Raw genomic sequence first — 19,759 nt, forward strand, 5'->3', positions numbered from 1 at the left:
TTATTACTTTCTGTTTGTGAAATATATTCCTTTAATACGTTACAAATTTCATCCATTTTGTTCGTTTCAAATGATTTTCTATTTGCCGAAACTCTTCCTCCTTTAATAGATTGTCTGATAAAATTTCTTATAAAAGGATTAGTGTGCGAATAAACTTTTTCTATATTTTCTTTTTCGGTATGTTTCGCAACCATTCTAGTAGTTTCATACCATTCTTCTTCCACCATTTCTTTATCGTAATGATATAAATAATACCAACCCTTTAAAGATAAAGATGGAGCCGTTAGATTATTTGACATATTTTGGTTTACAACTTCTTTCGTGACTTGGTTGTATTTTATCAAACAAGCTCCCAAACAGAGAGTGTCTCTCTTGGCGTAAGGTTCCCATTCGTGTCTCAATTCCTCCCAGTTGTCTTGCGTGTATTTAGCGATATCTACGTCGGCAATCTTTCTCAAATTCGCGGGCAGATTGGAAGAATTTCCCCATGCAGCCAAACTAGAGGATTCGTGTTGATAGGAACACGTGAAATTAATATGTTGTAAATAATTACCCTTTATTTCTTTCTGTCTTTTCCATATTTTCTGTAAATCTTCATCTGTGTATGGATTAGATAAAGGAAAAGATAGAATTCCTCTGGGTGTTTTTAAAGGGCAATGCGTTAGTTTTTTTGTATTTTTAAGCACGATCCAGTTGTCGAAACCACTGCCGTTATGAGAAATTAATATTAATCTCTTTCTATCATATTGACCTAAATATTTCAACATTTGATCTATACAATCTGTACCTACAAATAGTTCTACTACATTCATTAGTTTATCATGAAATTCTTCTGGAACATTATCAGTAGGAAAGATATTTTTTTCTAACTTTTTTCTTAGTTTTTCTAAATTAATTAAAGTGCAGGCATAAGAAATTGCTCTTCGACTTTTTTTTTCTGAATACGTTTCGCAATCCCAAGCGAATAACGCATCATCACTCATACTCGAAAGCACGTTTAGTTTGAGAGGTGAAACCTGTGTTACTGCGTTGTCGTCTCTACACGTTTTCCACACCTGTTCGTAATTGTCTTCTATTTCTTGAATTCCCAAACTTTTTTGGCTTCTTCTAATCAGACAGAAATGCGAATTGTGTAAGTAAAAAACCCAATCTAATTCATCGTGAACGTCTCTGGGATGAAAATGTCTGTTTTTGGGATTATAAATTTGAAACGAAGTGTTAAATTTCTTGTTGAATTCCTTCATTCTAGCACAAGTCATCACTCCTTTTCTATTTGCTTTTGAAAACCCGTTGATGTATTCTTGAAATTTACACGTTAAATCTTTGTTCAAAACACGATTGACGCATTTGATAAAACAGTGACCATCTGTAGGTATATAACAATTTTCGCCTTCGTATTCATTTATCTTTTTAAGTAGATCAGTTCCTCCTCTACCAACTCTCGACCTTTTGATTTCTATCAATGTTTCATCGTGTTCGATTTTATTCATATCTTTTTAAGTATATATTTTTGATTATTTCTTTATTTTGACCGCTGATATTTCTGTATGGAATTTGTCCAAAATTTCATTGAATTCTTTTAATTCTTCAACTGTTATGTTCTTGTCTTCTCTCGATCTTTCGAAAAAGATGTACAATTGATTAAGATACATATTCAAGATATCCGTTTTCTTTTTATAATGAGCTTTCTTTTTGCTCGTGAAACCTAAAGTGATGAGACCGCAAGAGGTCGTTTGAACGGCTGTTTATGCAGCCAATACGGTTGGGACGATGACCGGAAGCATTAATCCACCAGTCACGGCCGTTGCCACCGTTACTCCTACCGTTAGAACTGTGCTCGCTGTTTTGAAAAAAGAATCGATTCTACTCCATGTTTTCCTGCATGTATTGCACTGTCTCAACTTTATTTTCAACTCTTCTTGTTTGTCTATCATGTATTGTTGTCTGCTTTCGAGTTCCATTTTTTAAGTCGTTAAATTAAGTTAATTTCCGATAAACCAAACCCTTCGAGAATCCTAGCATTATTAAACTTTTGGATATTCAAAATAAAAACATTTACGCGTACTAACGACATTTCTTTTTTCGTATGGTCCTCTTTAAGATGATAGGAATATTTTATTTTTTCTTTTTCGATGTTTATCTTGGCTCTAAAAATAAAACCACTAGCCTTAAGCTCGAAGTCGAAATCTTCGGCAAACGATAAATATACTATAAACTCTCTTTCTTGTTGACTTTTATGAACATCGATTGAGGTGTATTTTTCACCTAAAGCGAAATACAGTTTTACGTATTCAAAGTCTGTTGATCGTAAAAACTCATAACTACTCGATTCTTGTAGTGGTGTTGGGTTTTTGATTATTTTAGTTGATGGTGGATTTTCCGTCTCCAATATCATATCTAAATCTTTGATTCTTATAATATTCTTATTATCTTCTACTTCCATTTTAAAGGTGTCTACATATTTACCATTTTTCGTTTCAATTTCATATATCCCATCCTTTTTATCAATCAAACGTATATTCTCTTCCAAATTACCATCATTGAATAATGAAATATGTTTGACAGGATTAACGGCACTGATTTGTTTGAAGACTACTTTATTGACTTTAACCTTCATGGGAAACTCTATTTGAATCAGACATCTACCTCGAAAAGTAAACGCTTCCGTTTCGCCGATATCGAATAGGTTTTTACCTTCTCCATCCATGAAAACATCTACTTTTATTTCTACTTTGAATCCGTATTTGTTTGATTTAAATATTATTTGATCATATGGCCTTTCTCCATCTATGACAGTGTCACTTTCGAATGGAAGATTGAAATAATACGACTTGTCCGTGACAATAGCTTCTAATTTAGTCTTTCTCTCTTGTCTCAAAAAATCGTCATGAATTCTAGATACCAAAAGATTGACCTGTTCTTTAATATAATTTTTCATATCATCTCGAAATTTATTTTGAAGAAAGTTTTTAATCACACCCACTTCTTTTTCTAATTCGTCCGTGATTTTAGTACCCAAAGCAGTCAATTGTCGTTTCAACGTATCTTTGTCTATGGGAAGTGTGTTAATTATATCTTGAACATCTGATTTTTGCTTCGCGATCTTTTCGTTCAAATTGGATATCGAATTTTGTAACTCGGTTTTGTCCGCGGTCTTGTCTAGTTCTGCTAGCAATTCGCCAAGTTTTCTTTCCAAAGCGGTTAGTTTTCGTTTCAATCTATCCTCGTTTACATTTGGGTTGTCTATTAAACGTTGGACGTCTATTTTTACCTTCGTAATCTTATCGTCTAATTTAGATATTAAATTTTGCAACTGACTTGTTTTATCCACTTGAATAAGACGTTTCAAACTCGTTAACTCTTGTTGTAGTTTAGGTTCGTTCACAAGATTTTTAATATTTTGTCTGAAGTATTTTTTCACGTCATTTATTCTATTTTCAACATGGTCCTTATCTATTTGAATTGCGTTTATTTGATCCAGTAAATATTTCTTGTTCACGGCATCGTTATCGTTTCCTGGAAACTTTAAATTAGTTATTTTGAAATTGTTCATATCGATATCCCCTTGCAAGGTGTCTCCGATTTGATCCACGAAAAAAGGTTTCGCTTTGTTTATAAACGTCGTCATTGGATTTTTAGATTCTAGAGGTAAAGACCCTAATCCAAACTTGTTTGCCATTTTTATTAAGTTAAATTTATTATAATTTCTTCAAACTTTTCTCCCAAACTCAACCGATATAAAACCCAAAGCGACAGTTGTCCACACAGCTTTTGTCCTGGCATTTGAATTTGAAACGTAGAACATTTGATTGGTTTGCTAGTCAATTTCGTTATCTCTTCTGTCGGTTCTAGACCGAAAGAATCAAAGAAATAAAAGTTATTCGAAGAATCTTTGTGTAGAGCAGAGTGATGAACTCCTTTTTGATCCGAAGTATGAATGTTTGTGATGGCGTAAAATTTACCTTTTTTGTATTTCAGTTCATCAATTTCATCTCACATGCAATAATAAAACGGCGAGACGTTCAACTCCTTGGCCCATTTCACAAGTTGAAAGTTTGTGGTCGTGTCTTTTCCGTATTTATCGAGAAATGCATTCATTTTTTAAGTTGATTTTTTTGAGGTGTTTTTCGAAGTAGGCGGTAAGTATTGCTGAAGACCCAATTGACGAAATATATACGTAGTTTGTGTTTGAAAAGACTTGTATAACATTCTGATAAAACACATTCAATAATATTTTGAAGATAAATTTACATTTGAATTTAAAAAATCTTAATTTAAGAGAGCGAAAATGCCTGTCGACATCTAAATTTCTTAACCTTTTATCTAAATCTTCATTTTCGAGATTCATTTTTAAAAGTCAGTTTTTTGAAGTTCATTTATAAAACCTTCCTATGATTTGTTCTTTGTCTTGATCGATCAATTCATACGTGGGAGGTGATGTGCTGTTTACTTTATCAACGATGAATATCTCGTTAGTCCAATAGCCGACGTAACCTTTCTGAAACAATGATTTATATTCAAAAATACGAACTCGATCTCCAACTTTGAATTTGGGTTTAATATTCAAATTGCTAATCTCGTTTTCAAAGTTGTTTCGAGTGTTGACGGACTTTATGATATTCGGGTTATTAGAGGCTTGCGTTGGCGTCACACCTATAGACGAATGTATTTTGTTATTGTATTCGTCGACAACAACTGGTAATATTTTAAGCCATTTTTGAGATTTCAATTCCGTGAATTTCTTGAATAATTTGCTTTTAAGAGTCCTGTTGAATCTTTCTATCACTACAGCCTTACCTTCGTTATGCGTGTCAAAAACTTTGACTTTGAGGTAATGTTTGTTTTTTCGAAATTCTTTGTGAATCTCGTCTGCTATGCCCATACCCAATTTCAATTTTGCCTTCAAGAGTTTTATGATAAGAACCCTCTGTAATTTCGCTTTGAAAGTGGGATTGGGAATATTTTCGAGTTCGTCTATCATTTGTTTGTCTGCTTGGTGTCTGAATGTTATGTCTTTGTTTCTGTACAGTATGTCGTGTTTGAGCGCTGCTGCGTCAACTCTATTAACGGGTTCTTCCCCTGGTTTGGGAATATCATTTTCGTCTAAACGCAGATCTAACCTAGTGCCTGGACCTGTATAATTGTGCCCTGGGAGATGTTTTTCTCCGGGATATTTTGCCCATGGGAATCCAGGAAGAGAACCCAATGACTTTTGAATGTCTCCCGCACCGAAATACGTTTTAGGAGGATGGACATTTATTAAAGACATATTTGTTCAATAAACACTATATATTTTTAATACGAAAGATTTAATACAAGGAGAAAACTATTCAAGCGATAGAAATGAATCATTAGATCTTTTCACTTCATCTACTCCTGAGGAAATTTGTTGTTTGAGACAAAATTGGCCACTTTCGGGATGAGAGATGTTAGCGCAGAGAAGAAACCGTCTCCTTCGAATTTTTTTGTTTTTTTGTTTTAAAATTAAAGACATTTTTAATGCGGTTATTTTATACTGTATTATTATTAGTGATTCTTGTCTGTGGTTTGGGTAATTTATAATACAGTTTGGGGTGGGAGTGTGTTATAATACATTTTTAACAGTTTGGGGAGTCTGTTATAATACATTTTTAACAGTTTCGGGAAGTTTGTTATAATACATTTTAACTGTTGTGTCTTTTCCGATATGACGCATTGAAAAAGCTGCGCATGCGCAGAAGTGAAATGCGTCATATCCGAAAAGACATATACTACTGAAAGTACTAGAATGGTTCCGAAACACACCGAAAAAGAAAACGTAGAAAAAGTTTACTCACATACTCACCCTTTTATAAGATATTTTATCAGACACAGTATTAAAGGAGGAAGAGTTTCGGCAAATCGAAAATCATTTGAAACGAATAAAATGGATGAAATTTGTAATATATTAAAGGAATACACTGAAACAGCAAATGATAATATAATTGATTTATTCAAAGAATATGGCGCTAGCACGAAAGATAAAACGGAGGTTCACTCGAGACTTAAAAAAATAAAATGTACTGAACTAATGGCCTTTGATGCTAACGGTTTGTACGCTTCCGCCATGTCGGATTTAGATAGCGAATATCCGAGAGAGGAAAGTGGAAGACCGTTTCTACCGGAAGAAAATAAAGAATTTGTCAAGCTCTTTAATGAACAGAAATTCAGACCTAAAACTGCTATTTTAAAAGTCTGGTTTGAATATCCCAAAAACATGTTCTTCCAACCCATACCAGCTAAAGATAAAATCACTTACACGAATAAAGAAGGTAAAAAGGAAACTGACACTAAAATCAGATTCACAAATGGTTTCTGTCACGACGTTTTAACATCGGTCGATATTCAAGAAATAGTGAAAGCCGGTGGACGAATTATTAGAATATTAGATGGTATAGTATACGAAGAAATTTTTAAAACTCCACCATATAGAGATTATATTTTAATTTTAAGAGATCTTAGAAATAAATATAAACGAGAAGGTAATAGTGTGGGTAGTAATTGCATGAAATTATTCGGCAATTCGTTGTATGGTAAATCTATTCAGAAGGATATAACTACATCGAGACATCTATGGAGTGAAGCGACTTTAAAAGCCAACTACGATTCACACGTCAAAAGCTATGAAAAAGTAAATGATAGTCAATATATAGTTGAGATAAATGAAGAAGAAAAAGAATTTATTCCTCCTAAATCTACACGACTAACACCTAGTCATTTGGGATCATTCGTTTTATCTCACAGTAAAAAAATAATGAATAATGTTATTCGCGTGATAGATGGATTTTATAAGCCTGAAATATACTATACGGATACCGATAGTTTATACATTTCGTCTAGCAATTGGGATAAATTAAATGAAGGTGGGTTGGTGTCCGAAAATGATTATTGTAAAGGAAAGAATGATTACGGTGATGGTGGAATTATATTTGGTTTATATTTAGCGCCAATAGTTAAATACAATATCATTCTAACTTCCGATGGTGTTTTAAAAGAAAAGAAAACGTTTAAGGGTTACTCTAAAGATAAGATATCCGTAGAAGATTATATTCGATTAGCTAGTGGACTCGATGTAACGAATGAATTTAAGAAACCTTGGGTAAAAAGTTTCACCAAATGGAGTAGTTATTCCAAAGGATGATGATAAACAAAAGAAAGTTTTTAGAAGTTATATAAATCTCGTTAAGAGAAAAGCACCAAACAGTGAAGGAATCATGTATCCTTACAACGACGGAAAAGAATTGAACTTGGATGAAAACTACGAATTTGATGATTTCGATTACCTTACTATTCAAGAAGAGAATGAAGAGTGTTAATTTTTTTGTTTTAAATGAAGTTGAATAACAATTTCCTCGTTACCAAAATCTATAAACCTATTTTTACCACTTTTGATTTCCAGATTTATATCTTTAATCATAAAGGAATTATATGGTAAATACGTCGTTTGAAATGGTTTCTCTATAATTCTATATCCTATCGGTACAGTGAATGTTGGAAGACTGTAAATAATCTGACGTTTGTATTTATTGAAAAATCCACCGTTTATCAAATTGCAATGTATATTTATCACATCAATATCATTCTCGATATTAGCTTTGTGTGGTGGATTGGGTGTATAGTTGTTTATCAAATCCTAGTAACGTATTCAATTAATTTTCTACGTTGAAATCAACTTGACTTTTATTTCTTAATATCAATTTTATTTTGTTCAGATTCAAATTACCTTCGAATTCAATATTGTTTTTACCATTGACACTTCCTCCATATTCAGATAGGTATTCGTTAATGGCTATGTATTCGTAGCTTCCTGGTAGTAAACTTATGGTTTTGAACGTAACTCCGTTATCTGTTGATATTTTTATTTGGTTATTTTTTTCGTTGATATTTCTAATGGAATTGTAAACAGAGAAATATTTTAAACCCAATTCATATTCTTGATTGCGATCGAGTTCGTACTCATAATTTAGAGGTAATTTAATGTCTGATTTATTTGAGGTGGGGACGAATAGTTGATCTTTATTTGACATTTTTAATCAGGCTTTTATAATCATTTTTATCTATGATACCTTTTCCTAGGAGTCTTTTTAATATACAATTTACTTCATTATATTGTCTGTGCGATCGATGACCTTCTTTCATTGCCGCTAATATTACTCGTAATCTATTAAGTACTTCCTCGTTCTGTCGGATAAAAACGTTATACCTTGTCCACTGTTGTCTCTAGCTATCTCCTCTTCCAATTCGTCTATTTCTTGTATGATTGGTGGATAATTTTCTCCATAAGCAATAAGTTTTGTTATATATTTATCAACATCTTCTAATCTTTTTGTGTCGCGTCCTGTCCTTTTAATTAGATGTAGAAATTTTGAGTATGCTACTAAATCCTTGTAATCGGCAATATGAAAATCCTCACCATTCATTAAATCTATTAATCCTTCTGTTGTTGTAAATATAAAGTCTTTTGTATCGATTTTGAATAAAGGGTAAAATTTTTCAAATTTTATTCTATATCCATTAAACAATAAACCTTGATTATCAACGATTGGTGAAATGCTCTTTCGTAAATCTGGTTCAGGGTTTGAAAAATGATAATTTATATCATCTAATGTCCTAATTATATTACCATCATATTCAATGGGCTATTCTATTTGATAAGGAGAAGGAAACGGTGGTTGTTGAATTTATTTAGGTTCTAATTTCTTTTTAATATCCTCTTGAGATTTTAATATGGGTTGAAATAGAGTTTGTAGATTTTGGGTCTTTATTTTATTCTTAGCTTTGATATATTCTTTGTTTCTTTTTAAAATATTATTCCAATCGCTACTCATTTTTAAAAAAATAAAATTTAACAAATGTCTGTCATAACTCTTTCACCCGCAGGTTTTCTAGTATTAACGAATATATATCCATGTTCATCTGGGTTTTTCCATTGAGCTTTACAATTCTTTTAAATGAATCTCTGTCCATTCCGTGATTTATCAACTGAATGATTTGAGATAAATCTTTATCGTTTAATTCAAATAATAAAAAACAATTTGCATTTTTTCTAATAAACATAGAATCCATCCCGTAAAAAGATTGGGATTGGTATATGCAATGACAGTTGTGATGTCTTCCTTTCGTGAAGAATTCTTGTTGAACAGCTTGATTTCTTTGCGCTACGCAGTCGTCAAACAATATTAAGTTCTTTCGTTTGCTATCAATATTAGACAAGTCTAGATCATTAACATTTTTCGTAAGAAAACTTTTATATCCGTTGGTTTCTTTCCTTCGATGTAGTTATCTATGATATCTTTTATTGCCACTTCTTCTTCGTTTTCTTCGTAATATTGAAATAGTTCTTGAACATCTTTCTTTGGTATATATTCAAAGCTTTGAGAAATTGATAATACGATTGCTCTGGTGTTGTTGTGTAGATATACAAAGAATCGAAATCTAAAAAGTTTGGTGTTGTCAACATGTTAAAAGTGAGATGAGTTTTCCCAGAACCCGAACTACCGCATATACACATGAGCATTGGGTTATTAGGAAATATTTCTGAATGATTAAATTTTTTACCCATTTTTTATTATTCTAATTTGTTCCAAAAATAACTCCTTCTCCTTTATACTTTGAAAGATATATTCCTTCTCCAGTGTGTATATTTTTTAAAAATATTCCATTACCCTTATGTTTGACTTTGACTTCTCCCGTGTCAATACTATCTACTAATTTATTTAATCCTTGTTTAACAGTTTTCTTGGTTTCTTCCCCAAATCTTTTTCCAAATTCTTTTATTGTGCCTATCATTTCTCCCACTCCTTGGCTTCCTTTTCCATTATTAAATTATGTCTACGTTCTTCAGCGGCTTTAGCATCAGCTGCTTTCTTTGCGTTGGCAGCTTTGACTGCGGCAGATATTCCTCCAGTAGCTGCACCCGCCGTTGCAATACAACCAAATATTAAAGGTAAAAGGAAAGGTAAAAATCCACCTTCTTTCGCGTTCGCGTCAATTCTTTCTAAATCTATATCGTCTCTGACTTGACAATATTTGTATTTATCAATAAGTTTTTTAGTTATGCTGATTTTTTTACCGTTGAAAGTTATTACAGTTGGAGAAGCTGTTTCAGCAGCTTCTATTATTTTCATAACTAAAGTTTCTGGTTTCATTTTTAAGGGTGTATTTTTTACTCAATTCTTATCATTCTTCTATCTGCTATTTTAATTAAATGTTTTGCTTCTTCCAATAATAAACAATAACCTGTTACATCTCCTTGTGTGTTTTCAATATGAATATTTATGTTCACTCCTGTTTTGAAAAGATCTTCTTGGTGAGCTGATAGATCAAAATAGATTGGATGATTAAGTGCAAAATCTACATATTCAAACTGATGTGGATTTCCGAATAATTCACACATATTTTTATAGTTTCTATACAATTCATTATAATCCTTTGTGGTTGGATAATTATCGTTGTTTAATCTTACTTGAACTTTATGGATTAAATAATTTTGAGTTTGGTTCATTGCCACTCTAAAGACATTATTGTTATTCGTTTGAGAATCTGGTAAGTTCTTGAAACCAACCATTAAATATCTTGCTGGTTTAATAGTGTTAGTGATTGACCACGTGGTGGATTCTCCCGTTAAAGTCATGCTATCTACCGTGTTACGATGAAGAAAAGCTATTTCAATATCTTTAGTTAACGAGTTGAATATTCTCGTTTCTACTTCAATTGATGGTGTTATTACCGGTATGTAAAGTTGGAGATTCGTTATTTCTAATTTTGCATCTGAACTATTCTCTCCAAAGAATATCTTATCATCGTTGATTTCTCTTTGTAGATGAATTTTATATAGTAACCCTATGGAAACCATTCTGTGTTCCAACAGACCGAATAAAGGATATAATTTCCAATTTACGTAATTACCCCACCTATTATTCTAAACAATATTATTGTACTGAAGTACTCGTTTTTCAAATCCATGATTAGCTGCTCGTGCTACTCTTTCTATCGTGTTTCGAGCAACTCTATCTAAATCAGCATCATTTGCAACATTTCTTACCGGTTCTTTTAAAACACTTCCATCACCAACATCAGGTATCCAACCTGAAACTGAATCGAAATCTTTAGGATATAAAACTGTTTTCAACATTGTGTCGAATTCCCCAGGATATTTAATTGTTTCTATCGGATTTGAACCAGCTTCCAAAACCATCTCGCTAAATAAAGATGGAAAGAAATTGTTTTCTAACGTTGTATTAGTTTGAGGAACTTGATTCTGAGTTCCATCTTTAATTTTGAAATCGCATCTGAAATAAGCATCTGAAAGAAGCAACCAATTCGATAATGAATTTATTTCGAAGGTAATTCTACCACCATCATTCAATTGGGATTTAGAACCAACAGTCGGTGAGATGATAATATAATCCTCTTTTTTCTTGTTAAACGAATAACGAATCGGATCATATAATCTAAAGATTGGATCTAGTATTTTATTTGCCATTTTTAAGGTTTAAAATTTGAGTAGAAAATTTCCAAAACAAGAGTTATCTCCCTTCTACATTATTTTAAAACCAGATGTTATTTTTATATAAGGCTATTTTTAATATGATTTTTTTTGATGGAATGTAGGAAATTGATTGAAGGTGTTTTTTTGGTCTTTTTTAATGTAAGAATTTATGAAATGTAGGATGTTTTGCTGTAAGCATTTATGAAATGTAGGGAATTTAGGTCTTTTTTTTTGGGAGCTCATAGATTGGTCACATTTTTCCCATGAAATAAAATGGAATGGGGGAAAAATGCGACCAATCTATGAGCTCATATACTACTTTTGATCGGTCAAAGGTTGAACAAAAGTTAACGGTAAAGAACATCTCCTTTTGATTAATATGGGTTAATTTTGAAAATGATGATATGTACATATATACCTGCAGGTTAAATGTTGATCATTTTGATGCAACTGTTGACCTGTTGTATAATTATTGGTACAACTTGCCAAATCTGCTTCACAAACCTGACCTAATAGAAAATTATAAACAATACCATTACACGCTACTAGAGAATATAGGCATATAGATTCAAATCTATGTGATTCACTAGGTAAGACACTATAGCTTGGGGTTGTGCATTAAATTAAACGTTTTTCAAGTACTCAAGTACTCAAGTACAAGTGTTTATTTATCAACCAAAAGCTTCTTTATTATGTATAGGGTATTGTTATGTTTGTACAATATATATACAATTTCCACATATTTCATTCAATTGTTATTAAACGTCAATTTGTCTACTGAAGTCGAAAGGTCGAAAGTGGACGAGAAACGAAGAGTTGATTGGACATTTCTTGATTGTTTTTTGATGAAACTGTAACTCTGAAATCTTTCATTTCTTCTCCGTCTTTCAAATTTCTTTCAAAATAAAAGAAAACTGACAAAGTTGTTAATCTAATTTTAAAAATCGTTGAATTTAAACCATTTAATCGAATCTAATTTGAAATTTGGTCCAAATATATTTTCTCCCGAACGGTTCAGTCCAACGAAATTCATGACAAAATGACATTATATAATCCTTTCTAGATAAGAACCTTCAATTCCGGGTTCCATTTCCGACAAAATGTCATGATCAAAATTCATGGGTGCCAAGATACAGATCTAGAAATGCATCTACGACAGAAATTCGTAGTATGATTTTTTTTAATACGGAGGCTGATGGCTTATATATCGATAAATACTGAAATGTGTGGTAATTGTCCAGTAAGTATATATAGTAGTTAATATCTTTAAATAAATCTCTTGACTAAAAGTGAACCGGCAAACAGTAAAGTCATGAATGACCATGGTTTTACATCCCCAACTGAAAAATAAAGCGTAAGTATTAGCCGAAATCACTGTACTTGTACTACGGCGGAGAACCTGGCCTAATTTTGACCCTCAGATTATAATTACAAAGTATGCAGTCTTCATTTAAGCTATCCCTATTACTTTTCAGAATCAAAATGCGACATCCGGTTCTCTTACAATTTAATGTAAGGAATTATATTCTCACCCAGAAATTAATCGGACATCAATGGTCATAACTTAAGAAAATTTTATTGACTAACTATTGACCAATGTCTGATATGAAAATCTTACCTCCTCCACAGTGTTCAGTTATTTTTGGTGCAATTGGTTTCAACAAAGTCTCTACATTTGTCTTTTCTTGAGATGTACAAAATACTTCAGAGTCATGTAAACAATCTTCATAACCTTTATCAGCTCTGTAATAATACCAGTAGATATTAGCGACCACTGAACGTCATGGCAAAGTCCCATGGTGGACTTTCCAGTGAGAAAACTGGGAAAAAGGAGGAACCCAAATCTTATTTAAATCATATTACTTTTTTAATTCTGATATTTTTGATGTTTATTGTAATATGGGTGGGGGCTCAAAACAATCGAAAAACCGATGGTGACATTAAGAAATTAAAAACATTTCTGAAACGTTTGAACTTTGAAGACTACTTACGTGCATTGTGTATCTAAAGTTTTGGCTGCCTGAATAGATGTATTCCAGTTGGCCGTACATTCTATTAATTTTGGTGAACATCCCTGACCTGTAGATTAAAATATAATATAATATAGTTAGTCAAATATATTAAATCTACCACTACCGTATATATTCTCTTCACAAAATATTAAGTATATATATATATATATAATCGATTTTAGGAAAACTTAGGACGAATCTAAACACGCTTCAAACTAATACTGAATAATACCTTTGCAGTTGTCAGTTAATCTTTTGGTAGCTGGTGTGACCATAGCATCTATTGCTGCCTTTTGAGGGGGTGTACATTCAGCTTCAATGTCTTGTAAACATATAATGAGACCCATGTCACTCCTTTAAAACAAATATTGAACAAATATTGTTATTCGTCGATATCGAAAATAGCTTGCCTGGCATTTTCCCATGGTAGCATTTCAAGTTTGTTGTCCCAAGAATATCAACTCGACCAAAAAGTACGAAAAGGATTAAAAAAAACACCAATTGAATTAGGTTTGATAAAGCTACAAACTGGGCATTATCGCCTTTTACCAATTGTGAAGTTTGCAAACGATTACCAGGTTCCATTAAATTCGTTCTCGCTCCAATTTGATGTTGTAAATAATGTTGAGGACAGCTACGAACGTTAAAATTAAGCCAGTTCTACTGTCGTCAAATTTCAAATTCGCCAACACACTGATACTTACACACATGTCAGCTGTTTATTGTTTGATCCTACAGCACCATTTAAGAGTTGACTCCAAAGGTCATTACAGTTAGTGGCTTGCACCTGACAATCTTCACCTATGCAAGAAACAGATATATGGTTTGGAATTTGAGACCACTTTTTAAGACAATACATTTCGGAGAAGTTAAACCCTCCCACCCTTTAAATGTATATTCAGAATTCAGTCGTTATGTAAGCTTATTTGCTTTTAGTTTCGCCACTCATTCCAGATTTAACGACAATTAACTTAATATGTGTCATCCATTCAACCAATCTAAATCAATCCAGAGCAAAATAGCCCATATGAGACCGTCAACGTGTAATGGTTAATTACGCCATTGGATGAAAGTTAAATTTTGAGAGAGTAAAGGAACCCACAGAAAAGAGGATAGAAACAAATTATCTCTGTTAATATTATACTAACCTTTGCAAGCTTGAGAGACTTTTGGTCTAATTTGTTGTAATGTGGCTGTAATTTGAGCTTGTTGTTCTGGTTTACATGTTGACTGAATGTTACTTAAACATACTTCAAATTGAGCGGCGTCCCTTAAAGAAAGGTAAGATTCATATCAACGGGCCAGCTCTATTATGCTATTTGGCTTGTACAATTCCTGAAATGTTAAAATATGGATCCCCGAAACTCACTTAAAGGGACAGATGCGCCATTTTTGGGCCAATTGTCCCTTGGTCTTAGCATTTTGTTTTAGTTAAACCGATCAGTAATAGTGTTCACAGCTCACCGTCAAAATTTGATCCTTCAAATCCATGTTTCCAGAATTATCCGCGTTTGAATGTTAACATGACGACGAATATAGATATAGTCAATGTAAGAATCACTAGAGCATGCGTCTATTGAACTTCTGGGAACGTTTTTGATCGGTCAGAGGTTGAACAAAAGTTAACGGTTCTGTGTAAAGAACATCTCCTTTTGATTAATATGATTTAATTTTGAAAATGATGATATGTACATATATACCTGCAGATTAAATGTTGATCATTTTGATGCAACTGTTGACCTGTTGTATAATTATTGGTACAACTTGCCAAATCTGCTTCACAAACCTGACCTAATAGAAAATTATAAACAATACCATTACACGCTACTAGAGAATATTGGCATATAGATTCAAATCTATGTGATTCACTAGGTAAGACACTATAGCTTGGGGTTGTGCATTAAATTAAATGTTTTTCAAGTACTCAAGTACACCAAATTCTCCATTTTCTAACAGGCCAGATTATACATGACGTATGATGGCTCAAATTTTACATTTTCTTAATGGCCAGATTCTACATGTGTGTGATAGCTCAAATTCTACATTTTCTTAAAGGCAAATTCTACATGACGTATGGTAGCTCAAATTCTACATTTTCTTAATGGCCAGATTCTACATGTCTGTAATAGCTCAAATTCTACATTTTCTCCACGGCCAGTTTCTACATGTGTGTGAAAGCTCAAATTCTACATTTTCTTCAAGGCAAATTCAACATGTGTGGGATAGCTCAAATTCTACATTTTCTTAAAGGCAAATTCTACATGTGTGTGATAGCTCAAATTCTACATTTTCTTAAAGACAAATTCTACATGTGTGTGATAGCTCAAATTCTACATTTTCTTAAAGGCAAATTCTACATGTGTGGGATAGCTCAAATTCTACATTTTCTTAAAGGCAAATTCAACATGTGTGGGATAGCTCAAATTCTACATTTTCTTAAAGGCAAATTCAACATGTGTGGGATAGCTCAAATTCTACATTTTCTTAAAGGCAAATTCAACATGTGTGTGATAGCTCAAATTCTACATTTTCTTAAAGGCAAATTCAACATGTGTGTGATAGATCAAATTCTAAATTTTCTTACAGGCAAATTCTATATGTGTGGAATAGCTCAAATTCTACATTTTCTTAAAGACCAGATTCGACATGTCTGTAATAGCTCAAATTCTACATTTTCTCCAAGGCCAGTTTCTACATGTGTGTGATAGCTCAAATTCTACATTTTCTTAAAGTCAAATTCTACATGTGTGTGATAGATCAAATTCTAAATTTTCTTAAAGTCAAATTCTACATGTGTGTGATAGATCAAATTCTAAATTTTCTTAAATGGATTATAAAGAGGTTTTCTAAAAAATGTATGTATAACGGGAACACCATTCCAATTTTCGATTAGACATCTGTGGTTCCAAATTTTACTTGATGTTTCTTCTCATATGCATTTTACTCTGTGCCTTTGTCTTTCTGATCTGTTCACTTTGTGGCTGATTTCACATGAACTTTCAGGAGTGTATATTTATTCTGTATCATATACTTTTGATAATCATCATTGTAGTTCTGATTATTGCTATATTGTATTGTTCTCGTAATTCCACCATAGAACTGTATGATTCCACTAAAACTTAACGTTTGATGACGTCACAATTCGCAAAATACGCTGTATCATAGAAGGACTTTCGCAATTAGTGCCGTCATCAAACGCTTAGTTCTAGTGGAATTGCATTGATTTTTAGAACAAAAAAGATATAACTTACCTGGGCAAGCCTGAATAAGCGTTGGTAAAACGTTATCATTTAAAGCCGTATCTAGAGCACTTCTGTCAGAACCAGTGCAAAAGGCATCACATAATTTTAAACAGTCATACTCCACTATCAAGGCACTAGACAATAAAAATGAGTATCAGATCATTAGTACTATTTTGAGTTACCGACGAATGTGCAAAGAGATCACAATTTCAGATTTTGTTTTATCATATTTTTAGTCTATACATTGTAATCTAAATATTATTTTTTTACCGAAGGCCCGTCCCAATGTCAAAGAGGTTATCTTTAACCAATCAAAGTGTGTCGTGTAAAACACGTTTCTTGACAAAATAAGGAATTCTGGAATTTTTTTTAAGGTGGTTTTATGATTTTTTTCATCCTTATCTCTTTAACGTATCATAAATCGTGCTAATTAAACGATTAGCTTTGGGTCGTAGTATCTGCTTGCTGTTGAAGAAGAGCACGATAACTGTACCAAAAATTCGTTTATTTATATATTTATATAAAACTTACTCGCATAAAGCTTGTTGATTTGTTTTGTCTATTGTTGATGTAGTTGCTTTATAAGCATCCGCACATTTTGTTACTTCTGTAGTGCAATCTGGTACAGCCAAAACCCCTCCTGTTACAATAGCTACAAAAGAAATGTGTTATGAATGGTAATTGAGATACTGTCATGGACGGTTAATGATTCTGACATTTTGATTTCGAATGTTTCTGAAGTCTGGGAGATTCTGACGTTTTGATTTGGAAGGGTGATGATATTGACATTTGGGGGCTGATGATTTTGAAGTTCATGATTTTGTCATTTATATTGAAGGCTGGTGATTCTGACATTTTGATTTCGAATGTTTCTGAAGTCTGGGGGATTCGGACGTTTTGATTTGGAAGGGTGATGATATTGACATTTGGGGGCTGATGATTTTGACATTTATATTGAAGGCTGGTGATTCTGACATTTTGATAACACTGACATCGAAGTCGGGTGGTTTTAAATGTCATTGTAACAACTTGATTTTCCTCACAGGTTCCATGACATTTAATTTGAATGATTCTTCAATGATTCTTACATAGTGATTTCAAATGCCAATGATCCTCATACAATTACTTAAAAGAACGCCTATCATTCTGACATGTTGATTTCGGATGCCAGTGATGCTTTCAAGATGATTTTTGAAGGTAAATGATTTTTATTTTACTAAGGAAGGGTATTGATTCTAACTTATGAATTTTGATCACCGATAATTCTGAATGAAAATGATTTTGAATTATGCCACTTCGGAAGACTTACGAGACACTGTGCTCTTGAACCTCAAGTTTAGCAATTCTATAACAATCTCTTAGCCACCCTTGCTCTCATCATCCAGTCAAGCTAGGTGAATTAGAAAAGCTAGGTTGATAATAAAACTAGGTGAATCAGACAATCTAGGTTGACTAATACAGCTAAGTGGATAATCCTTATTTATCTCAGAACAAATCACAAAGGACATGCAGGTAAGTAAAATCTTTATCATGAACATTCAATTTAAAAATAAAAAAAATAAAAATATAATTTACCTCCTAAAGCGGCAACCAATAATAAAAGATTCATTTTGAAAAGCTAAAAAATATATGACTGCAGTTGGAGGACGATTGAAAGAAAACTGAATAGGATCTTATCTATTTATCAATTATCATAGAGCAGAGTCCATTCCCATCCCCTTATCTTGATTTGCTATCACACAAAAGACCTATTTTAATATTGAGATTATATTCCAGGTATGCGTCATTGTCCTTTGTTTCATCATCGAAACCCTTCTGAAACACAGTGGCAGCGACAGCCTCCCGAGACTGGGGGAATCATTAGCGGTCCATGACGGTATCTCAGTTACCCTTCATAACACATCTCTTTTGTAGCTATTATAACAGGGGATGTTTTAGCTGTACCAGATTGCACTACAGAAGTAATGGGAGGCAGAATTAATAGGAGGGGGCAACTGTTGAGGAAGAGATTCAAAATGCATCAGTTCTTTGGTGCGCAAAGGCACATGTCTTCTTGGAGCGTCTGATAACGTTCTCTTTCTAGAACATTTTTGAAAATTAGAATTAGTTTGAACAGATATTTTGGGGTAAATTCGTGTAAGAATTGTATCTTTTTGTATCTCCCAACCCCTGGCTGAGACAGGATTGGGTCGAAAGTCTATGTTGACGAATGTTTAAGAGACCAGTCTTTACACCCTGACTGAAATGAAATGAAATGGAGTGTTACGTCTTACTTTTCTGCACCACGAAGTGGCTATATTAAAAATAAAAGCTAATAAAAAACGAATCGAAAGTTTGGTATCATTTTAATTAAACTACAGTCATCATCCATAATCTGACAAGAATCCATACTGGATCAAGTTCAATCAAATTTCAATCCAGATTCAGTATTAACAGAGCATTTGATTGGTTCATTTTTTTCATTACTTAAACATAAATCAAAAAACTAGAAAATATGGATAACGGGCCATGGCTATTTCGCATGCACGATTTTCATTAACTCGTAGATGAACATGACTTCGAATGGTCATTCTGAAAAGTGACACGGATACCTGCAATTGAGATATAAGACTTAAAGCTTAAAGCCCTATAATTATGTATTGGGAAAATAACCTCCATGTTAAAGTCTAGCCGCCACGATGAGTATTTTATATTGAAAATGCATGTCGTTAACATGAAATAATCTCTTGACAGTTACGTTATATGTTGTCTGTATGTGGAATTGAGACCTTTACGGAAATAACGCTTTTAATGTTTGATGTATCCTACAATAAAATTTGGTCTCTCTAACGTCAGTAGGCTTGTCATATGACTTATCAATCTAGTTTCAAGATAACCCTGTTTGATATGGTATGATAATTAATTATCGGGTTTAATAATTGTTCTTTCTATTTTTTTTCCTAATTGCCCTACATTACAGTTCATATAAAATTGTTGTAAGATTGCAGAGTGCAGCA

General features: G+C 32.8%; 6 protein-coding genes across 6 annotated transcripts in view; 1 reads left to right on the forward strand and 5 right to left on the reverse strand.

Annotated features, from left to right (window-relative positions):
* LOTGIDRAFT_168558 (hypothetical protein) overlaps positions 1-1,490 on the reverse strand; it is a gene marked incomplete at both ends in the record, with an annotated part of 3,375 nt that extends 1,885 nt beyond the window's left edge. The window contains one exon of the mRNA XM_009066432.1: positions 39-1,490. Coding sequence (XP_009064680.1) covers positions 39-1,490 — 1,452 coding nt within the window. The remainder of the gene's footprint in view (positions 1-38) is intronic.
* Positions 1,491-1,972: 482 nt separating this feature from the next.
* LOTGIDRAFT_168559 (hypothetical protein) lies at positions 1,973-3,679 on the reverse strand (the record flags this gene model as incomplete). The annotated part of the gene is made up of 1 exon (XM_009066433.1): positions 1,973-3,679. The coding sequence occupies one exon, from the start codon at positions 3,677-3,679 to the stop codon at positions 1,973-1,975; it is 1,707 nt and encodes a 568-aa protein (XP_009064681.1).
* A 2,226-nt stretch (positions 3,680-5,905) lies between these two features.
* Positions 5,906-7,159, forward strand: LOTGIDRAFT_168560 (hypothetical protein; the record flags this gene model as incomplete). Its single annotated transcript, XM_009066434.1, has 1 exon — positions 5,906-7,159. The coding sequence occupies one exon, from the start codon at positions 5,906-5,908 to the stop codon at positions 7,157-7,159; it is 1,254 nt and encodes a 417-aa protein (XP_009064682.1).
* A 2,644-nt stretch (positions 7,160-9,803) lies between these two features.
* LOTGIDRAFT_168561 (hypothetical protein) lies at positions 9,804-10,166 on the reverse strand (the record flags this gene model as incomplete). Its single annotated transcript, XM_009066435.1, has 1 exon — positions 9,804-10,166. The coding sequence occupies one exon, from the start codon at positions 10,164-10,166 to the stop codon at positions 9,804-9,806; it is 363 nt and encodes a 120-aa protein (XP_009064683.1).
* Positions 10,167-10,939: 773 nt separating this feature from the next.
* LOTGIDRAFT_168562 (hypothetical protein) lies at positions 10,940-11,503 on the reverse strand (the record flags this gene model as incomplete). Its single annotated transcript, XM_009066436.1, has 1 exon — positions 10,940-11,503. The coding sequence occupies one exon, from the start codon at positions 11,501-11,503 to the stop codon at positions 10,940-10,942; it is 564 nt and encodes a 187-aa protein (XP_009064684.1).
* Positions 11,504-12,775: 1,272 nt separating this feature from the next.
* LOTGIDRAFT_236188 (hypothetical protein) lies at positions 12,776-18,392 on the reverse strand (the record flags this gene model as incomplete). The annotated part of the gene is made up of 10 exons (XM_009066437.1): positions 18,339-18,392; positions 17,295-17,415; positions 16,773-16,897; positions 15,222-15,312; positions 14,670-14,791; positions 14,226-14,322; positions 13,754-13,875; positions 13,501-13,588; positions 13,128-13,252; positions 12,776-12,849 (listed from the first exon to the last, which is right to left on the reverse strand). The coding sequence occupies exons 1-10, from the start codon at positions 18,370-18,372 to the stop codon at positions 12,776-12,778; spliced, it is 999 nt and encodes a 332-aa protein (XP_009064685.1). The 5' UTR covers positions 18,373-18,392.
* Positions 18,393-19,759: the final 1,367 nt, after the last annotated feature.

The sequence above is a fragment of the Lottia gigantea genome, assembly GCF_000327385.1.
Source record: "Lottia gigantea unplaced genomic scaffold LOTGIsca_76, whole genome shotgun sequence".
Classification (NCBI taxonomy): domain Eukaryota; kingdom Metazoa; phylum Mollusca; class Gastropoda; family Lottiidae; genus Lottia; species Lottia gigantea.